Below are 22979 nucleotides of genomic sequence, written 5' to 3'. Positions count from 1 at the left end.
GTCTTAATGGCCAAAAGCTTGATAATAAAGAATTGTGTGTTGGAAAAGCTCAAAAGAAAATCTGGTATTGAGAAACGGATTGAGCAAAACATGAAGGAAGCTGTGGAAAAATCCCAAGGACTAAACCTATAACCAAAGAATCTAGATGATTCAATTTCTGAAGGAAATCACAGAAGATCTTTTTACGCATTCTAAATCTTTACAGAAGAATTTCCATCATTATCCTTCGATTTTAAATATTATCGTATCATTCGTTATAAATATCCTCTATATCTCTGAAGATATCTTCATAACGATTCTTGTCCGCAATTAATTATCTCTTTGCGATATCTTTATTACATCATAAAGGAAACTATTTTAGTTTCTATATTCTGTAAAATTCAAGTTTAAATTATAAATGTTTTGAAGTGGTGTTGGGAATTGAAGCATGGGTTAGTATAATATAATGACGTCAGGCCAACGTGGTTATATTACAGTAAGTCATGCTAAATTTTAATGAAAGATGATGATTCGTAGACTTTATAATCATCATTTGTCATGTTACACGACTCTTACATTCTACCTAACCTCTGAACATATCAAGAACATATATTCTTGATAGTTCTATCCTCAGTAATTCTGGTAATTTAACAAATCAAATCATGATATTATGTTCCTTCCTGCTTAGAACTTTAGGTTCATTTGAAACTTCATACCTACGAATTCTGGACCATTACTTGCTTTACAAAAGCATGAAGCTTCGACATATAAGGAAAAATATAAAGCCCGATAACAACACTGAAATTACAAACTGTGTATATCAATGCGTATAGCAATATAAAGACACGGGAGAACTAAAAACACAATAAATCCAAGAGCATAGTAGAAGTAAACTGACTCTTCTGGCGACAGATGAAAAAGAAGAACGATAGATATAAAAGTCAGGACTATATCCAGAATTAGAACTGGATGGAGCATATTAATAAATCTTTTGGAAGTATGAATTGAGCAAGAAAGTATAGAAGTGGTGAAGATAATGAAACGGAAGAAGCTAATTTATAGCGAAATTCTAGACACGAAAATCAAGGCAATTCACCGCATTTAATCAAAGAAAATCCTAATTTCCTTAATTACCGGAGAATCAAATCTTATAGATTTCGAAGATTTCTTTAAATCCCTTGAATTCCGAAAATCAACTTTAGCTATGTCAAAAGTTAAGACGAACATTTAATTTTCACATTTTACTCTTTTGTGATAGCTTCGCTTATACTCTTCCTATAATCGAATTGTTTTATCCATACTATTCAAAGGTGATAAAACTCTATTTTTCAACTCATATTCATCATTAAATATTCTTGTTGTCAACAATGACAATCTCTAACAAATTTCATGACCGTGATTTTCACGAACTCCTGTCTATTTTATCTACCCTAATATTGTGGCATAAACGCTCAAGGTTTAAATAAGCTCAATATTATTCATAACACATTTCATATGTACTGAAATGCTTGTATAGCATCATCATCTCTTTCTGAGAAAACCTAATCGATGACACTCTTGTTAAATCCTTTAGATAACCTCCGCATTAATAATAAAATGCACTTCGTAGAATTTATGGTTCTTATGATTTAAACTCTTGAAACAAAACAATATTCTATCCGTTGGAATTCACGCAAGGCCTCGAATATACATGGGAACATGAAGACCAAATAAAACGTAAATATCCTCACCTGTTTACAACCAACGCCGACTGATGGCAACAACTAAATTTCGGGACGAAATTTCTATTAACAGGGGGATACTGTGATAACCCAGAAAATTTCGACTTATTTTTTTTACTTAAATCTATAAATGATTTTATAATTCAGACACGATAAACAAAGTCTGTTATCATGAGTCACAAATTTTTTGAACTGTTTATATGGATTCAGTTAACCTTTGACTATTCTCAAGGATTCACGAACAACTATTTGTAAATAGATATGTAGGGATATTATAACTTAAAATACATTAATAAAATATTATATGATTTAATTGTTAAACTAATTATGTAAAATATTATACGATATAATAAAACTTATTCTTAACATGAATTTATATATAGAGAGAGAATTTATAATTATAATATGTGTGTTATATTATTTAATAATATATAAATATTAATATATTTATATTAATTTAATTGTTTCACTATGATATTTAACTTCTTGTGAACAAATTTCACAAATTGTGGCCACACCAATATCATGCTCGGCCAAAAACAAAATCAAATCATATAAGATGCAAATTTCATGGGATATTATTATTTTTCTAACTCAAACCACTTACAAACTATATTATGTTTAATTATTATTAATTTAACTTTACATACATGCATCAACACCATCTAAGTTTGTTTCCATATTCAAATTTGAATTTCTAGTACAGTACATAAACCAACTTACTGTTTCTTTTTTTTTTTTGTTCCAATCCAACCCACGTTGGTATGACTCATAATTTGAGTAGTAGACAAATTTAAAGTTGGCATAATTGAGAAGTGATATGCAACTTGTCTCTTTTTATTTTTATATAAAAAAATATATACATAAAAAAATAAAAAATAAATAAACACTCAACTTGTATTATTAGTCTTCCACTGCATATGATTGAGAATATGTAAACTTTATCATACAATATTTAATTATGTTAGTGTACTACTTTGTTGACTTTAACATATGATCAATAGAAGTTAATTGTCATTAATTGAGATCATCAAATATATATCTATAGATTCATGTGATAAAGGTTTAGATCCACCACCACCACAACTTGTAAGATTCTTTTCTTCCAATTGCAATAATAAAACACTTTTATGTTTTCAATCTTATTCAACCAATCACCAACACTTGCCAACTTTTAATCATATATATAAATATTAATACATGCTTTAAAAACGAATCATCTATCTATATTAAAAATAAAGTAAACTGCATTATGTGAACCACTTGTGTTTTCTTGTTCTCTGTCTCTTCAATCAATTAAACCCACTTCAACCCTCAAGACCACAACAAAACCACATACACCATCACCCCAATTCCACTCCGTCAACCTTAATCACCACACCCATCGCCGCCTCACTGCCACTTCAGGCTGCCATCTCTACAGAAATCACCAGCCACCATCATGCAATCACCACCTGCTACAAAACCTGATCAAACTGCTGCTGCTCATTATTATTTTCTGTTCACTGTTCGGGTTATAAACGAAATAAAGATGATGATGAAAAGACGAGAATGATGGGTCTGTAAAAGACGATGATGATGTTAATGATGGTGACGATGCTCAATAATGATGGACGATGACGCTGTGATGTATGGTGATGATCAAAAAAGTTGATGTTTATGTATACGGGGTATATAATGATGATGATGTTTAAGTTGATGATGATGATGGTTATGATGAAAAAGATGAATCAAAAATATTAGTTAAATAAATTTAAGTTGATAATTAAATCAGAAAAGAAGCAGCGGTGTAATGGTTAGGGTGTTTGCGTTTAACTGAGAGGTCGTGGGTTCGAAACTAGGCTAATACAATTATTTTCTTTTTAAATAGAAGATGCTGTGAAAACTTGGGCCGTGTTAATGGGCCGTGACCCAGCTTCAGTTTTTCCGTTGGGCTATGAAGAAGACAGATACATAATAGGATAAAAGGATTTTCGGAGTTAATTAAAATAGAAAAGATAAGCAGTGGTAGGAGTGTTTGTGTTATCGAGAGGTCTCGGGTTCGAGACTGGTTCTGGGCATTTTTTTTTAGAAAAGCTTTTCAAGGTAGTTTTCTTTATCAAAGTTTTTATTTTAATTATTATTACTATTATTATTAGCATTATAATTATTATCATTATTATTATTATGATTTTAACTATTATTATTACTAATAAAAGTTACTAAGTATTATTAACATAATTAAAATTAAAATTAAAATTACTATTATTATTATTATTGTTACTACAAAAATTATTATTAGTAAGTATTATTATTATTAATATTATCATTAGTATTATTAAAAGTATTACAAATTTTATCATTTTAAATATTATTATCATTTTTATAAAAATTATCATTTTTACTATCATTAAAACTATATCATTATTACTATTAACATTTTTATTACTAGTATCATTATCATTATGAATATTATTATTATTATTACAAAATAATACAACTCTTTACTCATTATCATTATTAATATCATTTTATCAAATAAATATTTATATATAGAATATATAAAAGTATATATATATAGAAATATATAACAATCGAAATAATATATACAAACTTATTTGATTACGAGTATATGTGTTAATATATATACTTGATATAGGTTCGTGAATCCGAAGTTAACTCTGTACTTGTTCAGTGCCATTCTATGCATATTTACTACAAACTATCGTATCGTATCGTGAGTTTTCATAGTTCCCTTTTTATCTATATTTTTTGGCTGAGAATACATGCGCAACTTTTATAACTGTTTTACACGTTAGACACAAGTACTCAAACTTTTATGCTATATACGTGCTTTGTCATGCTAAATCCCTGTCGTAATATCATTAATTGCTGAGGTATAAGATGCAAACTTAATTATTGTGAATAGATCTATTGAGAGTAACGTCTCTAATCATTTGACCTCTGGTCTTTGGTTACATAATAATGATTCAACGACATGAATAACAAGTGTCACTGGGTAATTTTGTTTAGTCGCGATATTACAAACAGCAACTCTTTCGATTGATATATTTGGTATTAATCAACTTTAAACTGAAATCTTGTGGTCTAATGCTATATTGAACTATTGATTTATGATAAACCTATGAACTCACTCAACCTCGTGTTGACTTTTTAAGCATGTTTATTCTCAGGTACTTAAATATTGCTTCCGCTGTATATCTGCTGCTTTGATGATGATTGTTTGCCATGCTTGGAGTCTTCATGCATTACTTACCAATTCATTTAAAAACATTTAATCCTCTAAATACAATGTAATCTATTTATCTTCCGCTGCAAAACTCAATAAAACGTCTCATATAGAGTCGTTCTCGTTGTATAAACTGTGATTTGATATAATTAGTCACAAATATCCCAGGCCCTATTTGAGGGTGTGACATTTGAATCCATACCATATATCATTATCAATATAATGTTTGTGGGACTATTCCTAATAGCTCTTTGGATATATATATATATATATATATATATATATATATATATATATATATATATATATATATATATATATATATATATATATATATATATATGATCTTTTTGGATATATCTATTTGTTTACAATAATGTTGTTTCAGTAAGGCTCCATTTATTTTTTTTCTTATTAAGTCGTCTTGTCTGAATTTAAATAAGATGTATGTGAGGAATAACTGATATATAAATACTTATTGTTTATTTTGTGTGCTGAACAACCGTGTTCGAATAATTGAAATTACTAAATTAACCTCTATTTTTGGCAGCTATAAAGCAGTTACTAATGAAGTTTAAAAATTTGTAACCAAAATGTAATTTCACACTTATTAAAATTTCACACTTATTTATTTTTAGGCCGGAGGTCCTCACGGAAGCAATCTCTCTTCCCTAGAGTAGAGAGAGAGAGATGACTTTCTCTTCCTGTGGGTGGAGAATTTTTTCTCGACTCGTGGTTAGAGAAACGGCTTCTTTCTACGCTAGGGTAGAGGAAGGATTGTCTACATCTCACATCCCCATACCTCGCATGTGCGAGATTGAGTTTTGTTGTTGTTGTTATAAAAACAAACACCTTTTTATAAGTCTCCATATTAAGTTGCATTCTATTAAGTTCATTAAGTCTAAATCAAATATGGCCTAAATGTTGTTTCTTTTTTGGTTATGTTTACAAACAGGGGCGGATCCAGGATTTGAAGATAGGGGTAGCTTACTTAATAATTATGTACTCAAAATTTTATTTTTTCCACTTTATAAATACTACATAACAGTTTTATTGAAGAGTTTTCTTGAGTAACATTATTTATTTTCATTTATGGTTTTGTGTTTATTACATCTTTCGTAATATTTTCTATTTATCTTGTGATTGTTGACCATAAACAATGCTACTTATTCGAATGAAAAGAATCACAAACTATTTGTTTCCTAAATTTTAACCTAAATTTTGATGTAAAATCATATTAGTAAATCGTATAATCTACCGGAACAAAAAAAACTTTTACATAACAGTATAACAACATAAATACTATGACCATAAAATGCAATAATTAATAACAAGTTTCATTAATACAACTTAAAATAAGAGATATATTAACGTACTAAAGTAATATGATATTAACTAATTCAATTACAATATGGAGTTGATATTAATAAAGTATAAAAAATACAATAAAACCTACAAACATAAAGCTTTGTACTTGAAGTATATTTATTTGTTTTCTGACAATAGATAGTGTATTTTATATCAAAACGATATATTATGTAAATAAGTAATTATTCTATAGGCTTGAGCTATTAATTGTGATCTGCCATGTAAAATTAAGTGAAATCATTGCTTAAGGAATGCTTGTTGAATAACTTAGAACATACCTGTAAAGAAAAACAGATAATGAGCCACTGATTTCCTATTATGTTTGGGCCTGTTGGGGGAGGCCCAGCATCCCCCTGCCCCCTCCCTAGCTCCGCTATTGTTTACAAACGTGTTACTTTCATAAGGCTTCTTGTGTCATTGAAATACGGGAAAACGGACACTATGTAGAGCGATAATTTACCAGGTACCTACCTGGTTTTTCAATTAACCCAAAACTACACTAGCAAAAAGTCACTATACCGCATTTGAATCAATGAATAATTGCTCCTGAATGAAAACAATCGTCTCCGAAAGCACAAGACTATTATCATTTTTTTGTAAAATAAAAAAAAAAAGAGAAAAAAAAAAAAAAAAGAAACTAAGTGAACATATAAATAACAATACATCAAGTAGCTTTGCCACTCATATACAGAACTCAAATATCACTTTGATTAAATCTCAAGTATATTTAATTTGCCACCTAGGCTTGCCACGCCCCCAAACTTAACCGATACAATCGGTCTTATAATGCCAGATTAATCAATGACAGCATACGTTTAAAAGAACAAAAACTTTATCCGCAATGTACTTTTATTGAACCGTTGCACCTTTCTGCTGAACTTTGTCTAAATGAACACATAAAGTTGCCTTGTAATAAGCTTTTTTAACTGCTGAAGACGTAATCAAATCAGTCAATGAAATAGGCCTCCACCCCCTTCCAGCCCAAAGTACCTGCATCATCAACAAAATACATACATAAATACATACATATGATAACAAGCAAAGTGAAACAAATTATATGCATATAAATGCTCATAAAAAAGCCTTAAATGTATCAGAAATACGTGTAAAAAATTGAGAAGTTATATTACAAATGGTACTGTTCTAACCAAGGTTGAAAACTATAAAATCTTCTTAGATCAGACCGAAATGATAATATTTCGTATGAGGGTGTTAACGAGCATGAAGATGCTGCTGGTAGGCCCTCTGTATCTTTGAAGGTTGTTTCATGGTTAAAAGTGTCATCACTGTCTATTTGGACCCCCTACCCGTTCTGGGCCATATGGTGTCAAGTTGGGTTTTTTTTTTTTTACCTCGTCCACTATGTCAATTTAAGTGTATTTGCAAATTGTGGTGTTTTGAAAATGACTTTTAGGCTTATATTGGGTTAGGGTGGAAATTATGACCCATTTGGGTCATAAAAACATATTTTGACCTATATGAGTAATTTCGAGAATCTGAAGTTATCAACACTTTCAAAATATCATTTTAGACTTGTGGTATGAAAATGAAACATTCAGGTCACCCGGATTGGATTTTTAGTCGTCAATGGAAAATCTTATAGTTATGATAAAATAGTCAAAATGATTCTCGGGCTAACTTTGCAAGCTCGCAAACTGAAAATAATTAAGTTTTGAAGGAAACTAATTATTAGGTTAAAGAGTACTCCCGAAGAGCTTCAAAATGATATAGGAAACTAATTATTATGTCTTCTAAGATCAGTTTATGTCTTCTACATCAGCATGTGCTAACATATTTTATGTCAACTATTTCAGTCTATATAAGTGACGTAACCAAATCTCATCAATCACAGAAACGCCCGCCAAAGACTCCTAGCAAAAGAAAGAATGAATCATAGCTCTACTGCCAACAGCAGCATGCAGTTTTCTATTGTATCAAACACGCTGACACTAACGTTCTATTGTGTAGATTGTAAACATGTAATGTATAATAATCTACATAGCCACATGCAGCATAACGAATAGCCTTTATAAACAAAATCGTAAACAACTCTCGTTCGGAACTCATGGCCGTGGGAATCCAACCCACGCCTGATCCCACGCCTTGTTACTTGATTTTGGGGCGTGGGTTTGGTGATGATTAGGATCCCACATCATGGGATTTATACCGATACAAATGGTCTAATAATCCACATCAACGAGTGTTTAGTTTCCATGAGAAGAGTTGTTGTCTTGTGTTCAACCATACAATTTTTCACACATACAATTTTCTAAAGGGAGTATAGGAATCGTTATTGTTGATCTCCTTATCATCCTTACTTTTTAAGCGTCTGTAACAAAGAATAAGGTTGATGATGTGTATCTTCTCATTTTAGGGCAAAATGAGATGTTTTCAATAAGCAATTTACAATTTGTATTTTGAAATCCCGAAACCGAAATGCGAACCCGAAATCGAAATGCGAACCCGAATGGACAACGAAACGCGAACCCGAAATGCGAACCTGAAACGCTATCCCGAAACGTGACCCCGAAATGCGAACCTGAAACGCGAGCCCGAAACTCGAACCCGAAACGCGAACCCGAAACGAGAGCCCGAATCGCGTATCCGAAATGTGAACCCGAAACTCTAACCCGAAACTCGAACTCGAAATGTAACCCGAAATGCGAACCCGAAACGCGAACCCGAAACTCGAACCCGAAACGCGAACCCTAAACGGGAACCCGAAAAGCGAACCCGAAAAGCGATCCCGAAACGCGATCCCGAAACGCGAACCCGAAACGCGAACCCGAAACGCGAACTCGAAACGCGAACCCGAAACGCGAACCCGAAACGGGACCCGAAACCCCAAACGTAAATCGTAAACGTAAAATCATAGAACACGGGATTTCAAATCCCTCATATATACAAAAGGATTTTCAAATCCTTCATCTATGGGATTTCAAGGATTTGAAATGCAAATCCCACGAACCAAATCCTCCAACCAAACATGGGATTTCATGGGATTTGAAATGCAAATCCCACAAAATCCCCCGAAATTCCACGAACCAAACGCCCCTGGTGAATTCACAATTACATAAATTATACTAGTAAAATAAGCTTTTTACAAATACTACTTCTAATATATCTAACAAATATGTAAATAATTCAGTAAAACACCAAAATAACATGATGCAAAAACACACCCAGATTGTTAAGCAAACATTTGCATATAAAGTCACAAACTTCAATACCAAATACCAAAAGCATCAAGTTCAATTATTATCTAAAGAAATCTAGTTGCCAACAACAAGTTCATAACACTTGAAATATTGGATCACAAACCATTTATTACACCAGTTTGTAGGTCTGGTCTCCATTACAAACAAACACCACCAAAATGCAAATCTCAGAAGTTCAAGGGCAGCGGCATCTACGGGTCATCTGATGGCATCTGGGGCACCAAATCTTCTTCTTCTTGTTGTTGCTGCTGTCGTCGTTGCGGTTGTTGTTGTTGCTGCTGCTGTCGTCGTTGTGGTTGTTGCTGCTGCTGCTGCTGCTGTCTGGTTCTCCACATCTAGTTTCAGCACGAAGCATTTGAACTACAGACCAGAGAGTATCACCAAGGTTATCCATTTGCTTATCAAAACCACCACTTTCTCGTCCACTGATGACGTCATGATTACGACGATTGTAGTCATTAAGCAAAGTCATCATGTTTAGGTCATGATTTCTCTACATAACAAGTATATAAGAATAAACCATCAGGAAAACTGTATTGAATCATCACCCCACATACATATACAAAACATAAAAAAAATAAAAAGTTGAAAACATCATAGGAAGGAAAGAACATTACTGCCAATGGATAATCATCCAGATCAAATTTTGGAAATTTGTCAGTATTTTGGGACGAAGAGCCACTATCAGTGTTCTTTCTCCCACGATTTTTCTTTTTCTTCTTCTTCTTGGATGATGATTCAACAACCTCGGGGTCTAAAATTAGCAGAAACACAATCAATCAGTACAAATTATTATTATAATTATTATTATGAGAGACATATATACCTTACCTTCATCAACACTCTTCTCTTCAATCCCAGCATTCTGTGATATACATACAATAGGAATTAATGATTAATTATGATACCAACAGATGTGATTGATATAATACGTACACAATGAATCACATTGGTTTGTAATTTATCTGCAACAAGTCAAACTGAAAGGTTATTCTTATATGCGAGTGTAACTCACCTTTTTTAAAATATAAATACAATTTATTTTTGACACAAAGCATACTTAACACATTACTCTTAACACATTACTTACTGATGAATAATAATAATAATAATAATAATAATAATAATAATAATAATAATAATAATAATAATAATAATAATAATAATAATAATAATAATAATAATAATAATAATAATAATAATAATAATAATAATAATAATAATAATAATAATAATAATAATAATAATAATAATAATAATAATAATAATAATAATAATAATAATAATAATAATAATAATAATAATAATAATAATAATAATAATAATAATAATAATAATAATAATAATAATAATAATAATAATAATAATAATAATAATAATAATAATAATAATAATAATAATAATAATAATAATAATAATAATAATAATAATAATAATAATAATAATAATAATAATAATAATAATAATAATAATAATAATAATAATAATAATAATAATAATAATAATAATAATAATAATAATAATAATAATAATAATAATAATAAAAAACTATAATAAAAACATAAAAATAGAAAAACTGTTTTGGATCAACCTCACCAACATGTTTTCACACGTTACCCAATCAGTCCAACTTGCCATCTCAACTAAGTAAAAAAAAAAACATAGGAAGAACTACAGAACATTAGTACCAGAGACTGTGACGTCTCGAGAGTTTTGGAATCCAGTGGATCAGTAACTGTGGATGAGACATGAGAAACACCCTTCTCTTTCTGTAATATACAATAGAAAATAATTAAATATGATACCAACAGACGCCATATAACAAATTAAAAAGTTATGTTGGTTTGTATTTTATGTGTAACAGGTCAAACTGAAAGGTTATTCTTATATGCGAGTATGACTCACCATTATTATATATATGCATTTTATTTTTAATACAGGACATACTAAAGACATTAGTAACTGATAAATGTAGTAAACTGTAATAAGAACATAAAAAAAGATGCTTAAACAAGTTTAAAAATAACTTCACTCAAAATCAAAACCTCGTATCTCTTGTTTAAATCATATTCCCCAACTCTATAACCCAACTGATTTTATAGTAAATTAGGTAACAACCCAAATCCAATTGCACAATAACAAATATCCATTCATTAACATGAGACGAGTCTGGGAATCATTTAACTTTACAGGTTAAAACAGACTGATCATGTAACTAAGATAAAACTATATTCTTACCACCGATTTATTACAAATTGGTACAAACAACAATTGTCATAGAGTTTATACTCTTTGAGGATTTTATGGTTCTTTATAATTTCATTAAAATATATATTGAGATAATGATGCAGCAAAAACCATATAAGACACTAATATTAATATAGAACTGGAAAAAAAACAACTAATCAATTCGTAGATACAGAATATATATGTGAAATATACACAAAAGAAATCTAGGGTTTAGCAGAAAAACAAAATGTATTTGAATAGAAATATTGCATAAACCGATAACAAAATTAGGTTTAGTTAGACCTCATAATCATCATGGATTATCAAACAACTATAAAACATACACAAAAGAAATCTAGGGTTTAACATATAAATAGAATGTATTTGAAATGAAATATTGCGTAAAACGATAACAAAATTAGGTTTAGTCAGACCTCATAATCATCATGAATTATCAAACAAGTAATCAATTCGTAGACACGGAATATATGTAGAATATACACAAGAAATCTAGGGTTTAGCAGCTAAACAAAATGTATTTGAAATGAAATATTGCGTAAAATAATAGTAACAAAATTAGGTATAGTCAGACCTCATAATCATCACTGATTATCACCATCGTTTCTCTTATCTTTTTCGCCCTGAAAAAATTATCACGATGATTTGATTCTAGCAGAGAAGGAGGTAGGCTCGTTTAGAATAAGGGAGCTAATAGGTATACCACTTACTTTTTGCCATTCACCACTAAAATTTAATTTTGAACCATTTTATCATTTTACCCTAAAGAGCCTTGAGTGAGTTAGAAAGAATAAAATAGTCAAAGATTATAATTTAGTGGTGTATGGCAAAAAACAAGTAGTTTACGGATCAACTTCCTTACAATAAGGGTTTCTAAAGAACCCTAGTGGTATTATTACTCGCTAATTTATTGGGTAAAAAAGGTGGGACAAAATTTACCAAATAATCCCTATATTTTCAATGTTTTGATTAGTTCGTCCTTGTCAATTATAAACTGCATAACTAGTCCTTAATATTAGGGGTGTGCACCATTTGGTTTGAAACCATTTAAACCGAATATCGAATCGAAACCAAATCGAAAAAAACCAAACCGAATTTGAAAAATGGTTTTCGGATCGAGAAAAACCGAAACCGAATTTTAATTCGGTTTTTCGGTTTTGAATTTTTTTTAATTTGGTTAACAGAAAACCGAATATAAAACCGAATTCAATTTATACAATATTAAATAAATATTTTAAGTTATTTATATTATTGTATACATGTACGAGAAATGATTTTGAATAGATATTTTAACTCTTCAAGTCAAATTCGATTTACCTGGATTGAAATCCTATTTTAATCTTTAATTTCATAATTTTCCTTTGAACTCCACATTTTTGAAACTGTAATCATTTCAAGTCGATTTGCTATTCAGTTCAATTTATGTGTGTGTGCATGTTGAAACAATCAAATTTATATAAATTGCTTTACAACAGTTTATTATTAGAAAGTATACACTATGACTAAAACATAGAAAGTTTTAGTTTTGTTATTGGTATTGGTTTTGTTTATTTTTTGATATAAAATGTATTGTATTATGATATTATATAAGCTTATTTTATTTTCTAAAATTTGTATATATGTTCGATTATATATATTATTTTAGTATGATACTTACGAAGTTAATAATATAATGCTTATTTATATCGTGAGAAAAAAGTAAAAAAAAAAAAAAAAAAAATCGATGCGGAAGTTAATTTGGTTTTAACCGAAACCGAACCGAATTCAAATTTGGTTTTCGGTTCGGTTTTGGTTTTGGTTTTGATATTTGAATTTGATTTCGGTTTGGTTTTTGGTTTTAATTTTTAGAATTTCAAATCCGAAAAAACCGAACCGAATAAACCGAAAAACCAAAAACCGAACCGATGAACACCCCTACTTAATATGGTTACCGAGTTTCAAATGCATCCTTATACATAATGACATCTAATAAGTACGTTAAGTGCAACACATGTGACTGTCACGTGACTAGATGACCCAAGTAACCACATAGTATTGTGTCGTTTTGAGTTAACACGATTGCCATGTCGATTTCATTTTTCTTTTGGTATCATAATTAATTAATTCCTTTTTAAACGGCCTCTGTCGTCAAAATGGTTGCGCCATGCCTTCACCAATATGTAGCATTCTGCATCACGAGGATATATATTGTTTTTGATTGTATAATCCGTATTATTAATTGTATATTGATTTAATAATTAAATAATGTGGTGGATTAATGTGATGTAAGGAAGTGTGTCATTTGTGATTAACAGTGATGAAATGTGTGGGTAATGAGAATGAAATGTTGACGTGATGCTGATATGATGATATTAATGAAATGCTAACGTGACACAGATATGATGATATTTTAAGTTGAAGAAGTGTGTGATGGTTGAGACTCGAGAGTGATCTAATAGTATTAGTTAGTATTCCTCATAATAACTGTATATTCAAAGATAGGATATAGTCTTACTTCCTTAAGGCTTCTTGTGTCATTGAGATACTAAAAACCACCACGTAGAACCTGGTTTTAAAATTAACCCAAATTTAAACTGGCAAAAAAGTCACCACACAGCATTAAAGTCACCACACAGCATTTGAATCAATGAATAATTGCTGCTAAATGAAAACGATAGCCTCCGAAAGCACAAGATCATAAATTTTTGTACAAATAAATAAACCGACGCGAGCTTATTGATAACAATACATCAAGTAGCTTTGCCACTCATATACAAAACTCATATATCACTTTGATTAAATCTCAAGTACATTTGTCTCAAAACACCTCAGCTGGATCATATTATACATCTGAATTTCATTCAGTTGCTTCATTAAAGTTTCTAAAAAAGCTTCAAGGACAAAACTTTATTGTTTCTTGAATTCTTCAGCATTAAATTTATTCCATGCTTCCTGTTCAAAACAAGTTCAGTATTAAGTTTCACCCATAAGAACTAACCAAAGATTTTCAACCATTATTATTGCAAAGTTGTGTAAAACAAGAAAGTCATATATTTCATGCTTTATTTATTTACATTGCCAGATTAACGACACATTACCTTTAAAAGATCAAAAACTTTCTCCGCAATGTACTTTTGTTGAACAGTTGCACCTTTCTGCTGAACTTTGTCTGGATGAACACATAAAGTTGCCTTGTAATAAGCTTTTTTAACTGCTGAAGACGTAATCAAATCAGTCAATGAAATTGGCCTCCACCCACTTCCAGCCCAAAGTACCTGCATCATCACGAAAATACAAATATTGTCACAACAATTTAAATCTTTATAGAATAGAATATTGTTAATAAGGAGTTTATAATTGTTGCTCGTGATTTGTACACCACAAAAATTTTTTCCCATGACGGGCATGGTTGTTTATTTGTGTACCTCTGTTTTATATAGTCTCATTTTGTGTGTGAAGTAATTTGTGTGCCATACACGTCACCCTATGAAACATAACTCGGGCAACTATTGATTCATTTACCAAAAGACTCGACTTTACAGTTTTTTACTTTGACCCGTTAGAGATATTAAATGGCCTGATTTGATCCACTAAATTCCAACTCAAAAGACAATAATACAAGAACCCGTAAGTAAGAGAACAAATTAAAAACAAAACAAAAAACGTACATCTTGTAGGGAGGAAATTAGTGCACGCAAATTGCCTTCTTTTCCTATTGCCCAACGCTTTATATCACCTTCTAGAGTTACAGCAACCCGCTGAAAATAAACAGTACAAAAAAAGATTTTTTTTTTTTTTCTTAGCGAAAAAACCTTTTACTCAAACAGTAGAAAATTCAACAAATTTGGCAATCCGGAAAATATTAAGTTTTGTACGCATAAATACTTACATGCTTCTCATCTTGCTCTTGTTGTGCCTGATAATCACGCTGATTCTTCTCATTTAGTGCTTTAACCTAACAAGTCATATAACGTAAATCGGTAATTTAGTACCATTAACCATAAGGAGCTAAGCACCAACATAACTAATTTTTGGACGTTATATTGGTAGTATTTTTAGGATAACTAATAAGTATAACTTAACTATTGGCATTATAAGCCAGTTATTAGTATATATACTCCCTCCGTCTCATTCCAATAGTCCACAGACAAAAAACACGCAGTTTTAGGAAATCCCACTAACTTCATTTCTCCACCAATGAAATATCTTCTCTCTCCAGATCCACCAATCAAATATCATCTTTCCTTTCTATTTATGGAAGTGGACTATCAGAATGGGACAACTCAAAATGGAATACTGCCCTATTGGAATGAGACGGAGGTAGTACTAGATACTGGATAATCTATTAGTTGTCCTACTGGCTCTATATATTTTATGTGTAATCACTAATCACCATTGTAGCTTACTAATACTTTCAAGTTTCGGTAGTTTATTAGGTGAGTTAATAAAAGTATCATTAGTATAAAAGAAATATCTAACAACCAAAAGGGTTAAACCAAAAAGGAACTCCTTTAGAAATACATAAAGTACTCGATCAAACTTAATGGTGGGGGAGCTAATAACATGTTAATCGATAGGGATCTTTTTTATCCTCCTTGGTATAAACCAAGAGACTTTTATTCGATATGCTCTAGTATATACAATATTCAATATCCCTAATATTGTTCCATAACTATGTTTTATCTGCTATATTAAATAATGTACCGGGCCAACTTCTTTTGAATTTAAAGGTTTCTTTATAAATAACAAAAACACCATCAAGAATGCACATGGCAAGGACCCTTTGTTCATGGTTTATAAATTAAAAAAACTAATAAAAAACATATGTTACACTTTATGAAATTGAAGACTATTTTATAATCTAGAGCTCTAGGGAAAAAAAACTTGTTAAGGCCTATCTGAATTTGATCCAGACTTCCATTAGAGAGAAACCAAATATAGAATATATCACCATAACGTTAGATGTAAAGTAGGAATACCAGCAAGGTTGACTAACATGGACTTTATATATCAAACACAAATATTTCAAACTTATGTATAGCGCACAAAATCGGAGTATAAAAATATTGAAATTTTGACCTAACTTTGATTAACGCAGACCCGACTCAGATTGACTCGGACCGACTTGACCTGACTTTTAAGCGTTGACCGACTACTTGGACGATTTTAGGTGAAACGAGACGGGTTAGTCAACAAACTGAGTAGTCGGCCGAAACAGCCGTTTACAACACTGAATACCAGGTTTCCCTTCTTTATACATAAAGTTAAATGGTTCCATTTTGGGGTCACAATCAAAGAATTGTTACAGTTAGAACTAACAAAATCTATCTTTCAGGTAAAACTAATGAACCTATTTTGGAGAATAAGCATACATCAGACAATTCTATCTAGATTATAAAGCAACTACTAATCAGGCAACAACAAATAATTAACAATAGATTATAATATAATACCATGCGCTCCCTTGTTGTCAAGTGATGATTGAACCTGGCTTTACGTCTATCATCACTTTCACCTTCAATTTCTTGAAATTCTCCTGATGGAGGAGCATCTTTTTTGGAATATAACAAAACACAAACAAGTATCACATTAATCCATTTGACCCAATAAAGATTAAGCACAACCCACTTGACCCATTAAAGATTAAGAACCCAAATCCACCCATATATATGTAATTGGGTTGAAATTATTATCTAAGGATCTGATGTGATATATACATGTATACATGTATATAAATAAATTAAAAGGTGGTTTAAAATGCAATACCTCCCATTCCAAAGAGATACGAAAAGTCTTCAGTGTTACTTGCTTTTGAAGATGCTTTCCTTGTGTTGTGTGATCTCACAGCGGGAGGTTTTTTCTCCACTTTAGTACCGACTTTGTTGTTAAAAAGAGCATCATAAACCGAATCCTGAAACAAAAGTTTCCTATAAACTTTACATAAAGAGTTCAGTAAAAATTAACTATTTAGGAAATTCATGCATACGATAACCAAACAGGACAATGTTGTGAGAAAGGTAAGTAAATATATTTTCGGTTTCACCTCAGATGTGGAACTTTGACTTGGTTTAGCGTTTGACTGAGCGTTTGGGCTGAAAAAGGAATCTAGATAATCATCAGTACCAGAAGCTCCATAATTTGCATTAAAGCTCCCCTGTGTTCTCTCAAACATTACAAACGGGTCTTGTGCAGAAGGCGCAAATGAATTGGCAGAATGACCACTCGATTTCGAAGAACGACTTGTTTCTGATTTACTAATGTACACAAAAAATAAAAAATATATTGTAAAAAGTCAAAACTTAACCAAAAAAATACATGATGAGCTTTTAAATTAACTATCAACCATCAACCATGTATTTTGTAACAATCACAATAAATGTTTATAAGGTTAAAAAGAGTTGCGTCTACTTAGTTCAACGATAAGTTCTAGCACAAATTGCTTATAAGCTATAAGAAACTACAACGAATAAATTGCTTGTATATGAAAATTTATGTAGCTGCCAATCATGTCAAAGGTTAACTCAAACATGTAAAGTTAATTAAAATTTAAACTTAGCAAACGGTTAAAAACCGCATTAACTTAAGCCAACTTTCACAATTAAACTAAAATGATGTAAAGTACTAATTGTCTAATTCATCATCAATGAAGTTACATGACTATTGATTCATATAACCATGTGATCCCTTCATTAATTAATCAACTATCTATGATCAACATGTGATCCTTTCATTAATCAACTATATATAATCAGCTTAAAGTTACCATTTAAAAAATTATAATCCAAATAAAGTAACTATAAGCATGCAGCCGAAATTACATACCCATTAATTGAAGAACTTTTTACACCAAAGCCAGACAACAAATCTTCAGATTCAAAACCAGTTTCTTGCTTTTTCGACCCATTTGATTTCATTCCATTCCCATTCCCATTAAAAACACCAAACAAATCATCATCAAAACCCGAACCACTATTTGATTGCTTTCCACTCGAATTCACACTCATCCCACCAAAATTCCCAATCAAATCATCAATCGAATTCATCTTCTTAACTGGTAAAACCTTGTTCCCCAATACATCAAAATGATCAACAGAATTTGATCCCAAATTCTGCTTTTTCCTCAACCCAAATACGTCATTATCATCATTATCATAGTTTTTAGAACTCGAAACATGAAAAAAAGATGGATCCTTAAATCCACCAAAAACATCATCAAGATTAGAACTTGATGAATTATTATTACTGGATCTAAAAATCCCATCTAGATCATCAACGTTAATCGTATTATAATTAGATGAATCAATACCAATATCTTTTGGGAACCCATTATTGGTTTTATGGGTGTTCTTCTTCCTTAAATCTGCTAATGGGGCTGATGATTTACCATGCGCTTTGAACCCAATACTTTCCACTAAAACCCCAAACTCGTCCATTTTTCAAAATTAAAACTTACAAAATTGAACTGCTGATGATGATGATGTTGATAATAAAGATTGGGTTTTTGGAAAGGGGTGATAGGAATTGGGTAAAAATATTGGAATTCCACCGACAAAAATTGGAATTGATTTGTAGATGATGAAATGAAGGTGTCAACGACGGTGCGTCGTTAGGTGTTTGTGTTTGGTGGGGCTGGGGCACGACGTGTTTTGATGATGATATATGAGCTGGATTACTCTCTCTCTCTCTCTCTCTCTCTCTCTCTCTCTCTCTCTCTCTCTCTCTCTCTCTCTTTTTTTTTTTTTTTTTCTTTTTTAAAAAAATTTAAGAAGTGTACGTAAGTTTTTATTTTAAGATCGTGACAATAATCCTAGCAAGAATAGCATGTGTTGTTATGCGATTAAAACCCTTTTAGGACACATTAGTGTGTATGGATTATTAAAAGATGATAATGATATGATATTGAAATTAATATTATGTTGATCTTGATCTTCAAGTTTATCTTGTTCTCTTCGGGTAATCGGTTTTAAACTTTCTTCTTCTTATATCAATCAATGTTTATATAAATCTTTAGAAACGATGCATGTTTAAATTGAATTCAAATTTTGCCGAAATTTATTGAATTTCGTGAGTCAAACGGGATCGTAAGTGCTTAATCGTATTAATTAACTTTGATGATGCATTCTATATGGGCAGTGACGAATCTATGATAAAAACTCAATAGATTCCTAAAAATCTTTTCAAGCTATTTATATTTGAAAGGGAGTTCAGTAGTTGCTTACTTCCAAAAAAAATCATAAATTTCAAAAATATATGAGGTCCTATAGTTAAATTTGTTTGGAAATTATAATCTGATGAGTCAAAGTATTTTACAGTTTTAGAGTCTGGAATTTTAGAGTCTGAGGTTGCAGACTCTGGTGTTTCTTAAGTCAACGATTTGAAGATTTCTTGATGGCTAAGCTAAGGAAGATTCTGGAGATTGTTTAAATATTAAGAAGATATGTTTTGATTCGGTGTTCTCTCCAGAAGATTAAATTTAGAAGTGATTTGCATATTTGTTAAATATTAAGTTTATATTTTCCTTATTTTTAGCCAAGTTGTTTTGGAAACCAAATCTCTAGATTTGGTGTTAATCTGTATAAATAGGGATGTACGGTTTGCTTTCTGATTGTATCTTTTGGCACGATCAATATTATCAAACATATATTTCATATCGTGTTCTCTCAATTCTTGTACTTATAATTCTTATTTATTGTTCAATTGAGAGTCTGGTGTTCATAGATCAAATACTGTGAACTTATAACAAGATTTCAGGTTCTGATTAATGATCTTGAAAGTGTTGGTGTAGAGAAAACACAACAGGTGTTGTGTCAAAAGTTTATTGAGTTGCTACCTTCAAATTTTGAGTCTGTGATTACATCTATGGTAATCAGTGAGAAGATAGATAACTATGAGTTAAGTGAACTGTTTGGCATATTGTCAAACTTTGAGGAAACACAATTAAAGAACAAGATCAATGCTAAGAAAATTGTTAAAGATCCAGAAGCTGCATTGGTGGCTACCACAAAGAAGAATAAGCAATTGTTCTCTAGTTACTCTAGCAAAGTTGAATCTGAAAGTGATGAAACTTCTGATGATGATAGTGAATCTGATGAAGATGAGGAGATCAAAGATCTGGAGGTCCAGTTGGCTCTTTTGACTCAAAGGATTGAGCAGAAAAAGTTTGGTTATAGGAAAGGTAAAGGCAAGGGTACTTTTGATCTAAAGAAAGCTAAATGCTTTAAGTGTGGCAAGATAGGTCACATAGCTGCTGATTGCTGGTCTAAGAATGAAGGAGGTTCAAATACCAACAAGTCTATTGACAAAGCAAGAAAGTATAAGCTCAAGTACATGAAGTTGAAGAGTGAAGCAGAAAAATTAAAGAGCAAAGAACAGGAAAAGGCTTTGTACACAGAAGCATGGGAAGATGAAGACTCATCATCTGATGAGGAGGAGGATAAGTGTCTTATGGCTATAATTGATGGTAGTTCTAGCAAGTTTGAGGAAGATCTGAAAGCTATTGAGAAGATGGATAAAGACTCTACTTGTAATAAAGTTTCTGCTTATAAGGTACAAAACTTTGTGAACTATCTTGATAATGAAAAAGTCAGAATGTTTCAGTACTTGTTGCTTGACTTTCAATGGTGTTTAGATGATATTGATAGGTTAAGAACACAAATTTTTGATCTTAAAAACACTATTAAAGACAAAGAAGCTGAAATTAAAATCTTGAAAAAATGTGAGGTAGAACTTGACACATATAAAATGGCATACACAGAAGAAACTAAAAGATTAAATACTGAATTAGGGAGATCTATGAAAAGATCAAAACACTATGAATCAATTTGTAAATCTTGATGTGTATCTTCCAAAAAGAATTCTGATGCTATTGCCAAACAAATTCCAAATAATGTCAAAGCTATACTAGGTGAAAACTACATATTAGATAATAATGTGGAAGTTGATCCAAGTATATTCAAACCTGACATTCTACCAAACACATTCGTAAAATTTGATGGTGACAAAAAGATTTTAACCAATGCTTTTGTAAGGTCATTAGATCCAGTTGAACCTTCTGAGACTATAATACTTGAAAGTAAAAATCCATTAGAGTCTGAACTTTTGAAACCTTCAAACTCTAGCATTTTAGTCTCTAAAGATAACAGTGTATGTTCTAACCTAGAGTCTGACACCCAAAAGTCAAGTTGCAATAACAACTCTGAATCATCCTCTGCAACTGACACCTGTCCAGATCCAAAAGTGTTAACTAAAAGAAGGTCAAAGTGAAAACAAGCTAAGACAATTCAAAAACTCAAAAAGAAAATTTCTAAGCTCAATGAACAAATCAAGAGTCAAGAAAAACCTTCAGTTAAAAGATCATCTTGTTTTTCTAAGAAAATTAAGAAGATATGGAAACCCAAAGTTTGTGAAAATAAAAGTGTCTTACAATCTGTTAAGGACAAGTTGATTTGGATTGGAAACAAGGCTTTTGTTTGGAGAGTGAAGAGCACTCCAACTGAACCCACTGAAAAGTGGGTTCTGAAATGTCCCGTTCTTATTGATTAAAAATGTTCCATATTAATTGATTTCGTTGCGAGGTTTTGACCTCTATATGAGACGTTTTTCAAAGACTGCATTCATTTTAAAACAAACCATAACCTTTATTTCATAAATAAAGGTTTAAAAAGCTTTACGTAGATTATCAAATAATGATAATCTAAAATATCCTGTTTACACACGACTATTACATAATGGTTTACAATACAAATATGTTACATCGAAATCAGTTTCTTGAATGCAGTTTTTACACAATATCATACAAACACGGACTCCAAATCTTGTCCTTATTTTAGTATGCAACAGTGGAAGTGAAATGTCCCGTTCTTATTGATTAAAAACGTTCCATATTAATTGATTTCGTTGCGAGGTTTTGACCTCTATATGAGACTTTTTTCAAAGACTGCATTCATTTTAAAACAAACCATAACCTTTATTTCATCAATAAAGGTTTAAAAAGCTTTATGTAGATTATCAAATAATGATAATCTAAAATATCCTGTTTACACACGACCATTACATAATGGTTTAAAATACAAATATGTTACAACAAAATAAGTTTCTTGAATGCAGTTTTTACACAATATCATACAAGCATGGACTCCAAATCTCGTCCTTATTTAAGTATGCGACAGCGGAAGCTCTTAATAATCACCTGAGAATAAACATGCTTAAAACGTCAACAAAAATGTTGGTGAGTTATAG

The 22979-nt window shown here is 31.0% G+C and overlaps 2 protein-coding genes across 2 annotated transcripts; both read right to left on the bottom strand.

Moving 5' to 3' along the window:
• Positions 1-9398: 9398 nt before the first annotated feature.
• Positions 9399-12450, bottom strand: LOC139850406 (uncharacterized). Its single transcript, XM_071839983.1, has 5 exons — positions 12337-12450; positions 11204-11284; positions 10347-10380; positions 10133-10269; positions 9399-10008 (listed from the first exon to the last, which is right to left on the bottom strand). The coding sequence occupies exons 1-5, from the start codon at positions 12361-12363 to the stop codon at positions 9691-9693; spliced, it is 597 nt and encodes a 198-aa protein (XP_071696084.1). The 5' UTR covers positions 12364-12450; the 3' UTR covers positions 9399-9690.
• A 1986-nt stretch (positions 12451-14436) lies between these two features.
• Positions 14437-19174, bottom strand: LOC139848756 (uncharacterized). Its single transcript, XM_071838456.1, has 8 exons — positions 18564-19174; positions 17785-17995; positions 17508-17652; positions 17195-17292; positions 15631-15696; positions 15410-15499; positions 14840-15016; positions 14437-14693 (listed from the first exon to the last, which is right to left on the bottom strand). Exons 1-8 carry the CDS (start codon positions 19172-19174, stop codon positions 14649-14651), a joined length of 1443 nt encoding a protein of 480 aa, XP_071694557.1. The 3' UTR covers positions 14437-14648.
• Positions 19175-22979: the final 3805 nt, after the last annotated feature.

This window comes from Rutidosis leptorrhynchoides, chromosome 5, assembly GCF_046630445.1.
Source record: "Rutidosis leptorrhynchoides isolate AG116_Rl617_1_P2 chromosome 5, CSIRO_AGI_Rlap_v1, whole genome shotgun sequence".
In the NCBI taxonomy this organism is placed as follows: domain Eukaryota; kingdom Viridiplantae; phylum Streptophyta; class Magnoliopsida; order Asterales; family Asteraceae; genus Rutidosis; species Rutidosis leptorrhynchoides.
The sequence above is the reverse complement of the archived record's forward strand: the minus strand, read 5'-3'. Positions and strand labels throughout refer to the sequence as shown.

What these genes read in the sequence shown, in the direction of transcription:
- LOC139850406 (XM_071839983.1), bottom strand. Translation starts at nt 12,363, where the DNA reads ATGGTGATAATCAGTGATGATTATGAG. An exon ending in AGAGAAGAGTGTTGATGAAG is followed by an intron (nt 10,270 to 10,346) that starts GTAAGGTATATA and finishes TGCTAATTTTAG; the next exon opens with ACCCCGAGGTTGTTGAATCA. An exon ending in TGGATGATTATCCATTGGCA is followed by an intron (nt 10,009 to 10,132) that starts GTAATGTTCTTT and finishes CTTGTTATGTAG; the next exon opens with AGAAATCATGACCTAAACAT.
- LOC139848756 (XM_071838456.1), bottom strand. Translation starts at nt 19,174, where the DNA reads ATGGACGAGTTTGGGGTTTTAGTGGAAAGTATTGGGTTCAAAGCGCAT. An exon ending in GTCAAAGTTCCACATCTGAG is followed by an intron (nt 17,653 to 17,784) that starts GTGAAACCGAAA and finishes CTTTTGTTTCAG; the next exon opens with GATTCGGTTTATGATGCTCT. An exon ending in GTATCTCTTTGGAATGGGAG is followed by an intron (nt 17,293 to 17,507) that starts GTATTGCATTTT and finishes ATTCCAAAAAAG; the next exon opens with ATGCTCCTCCATCAGGAGAA.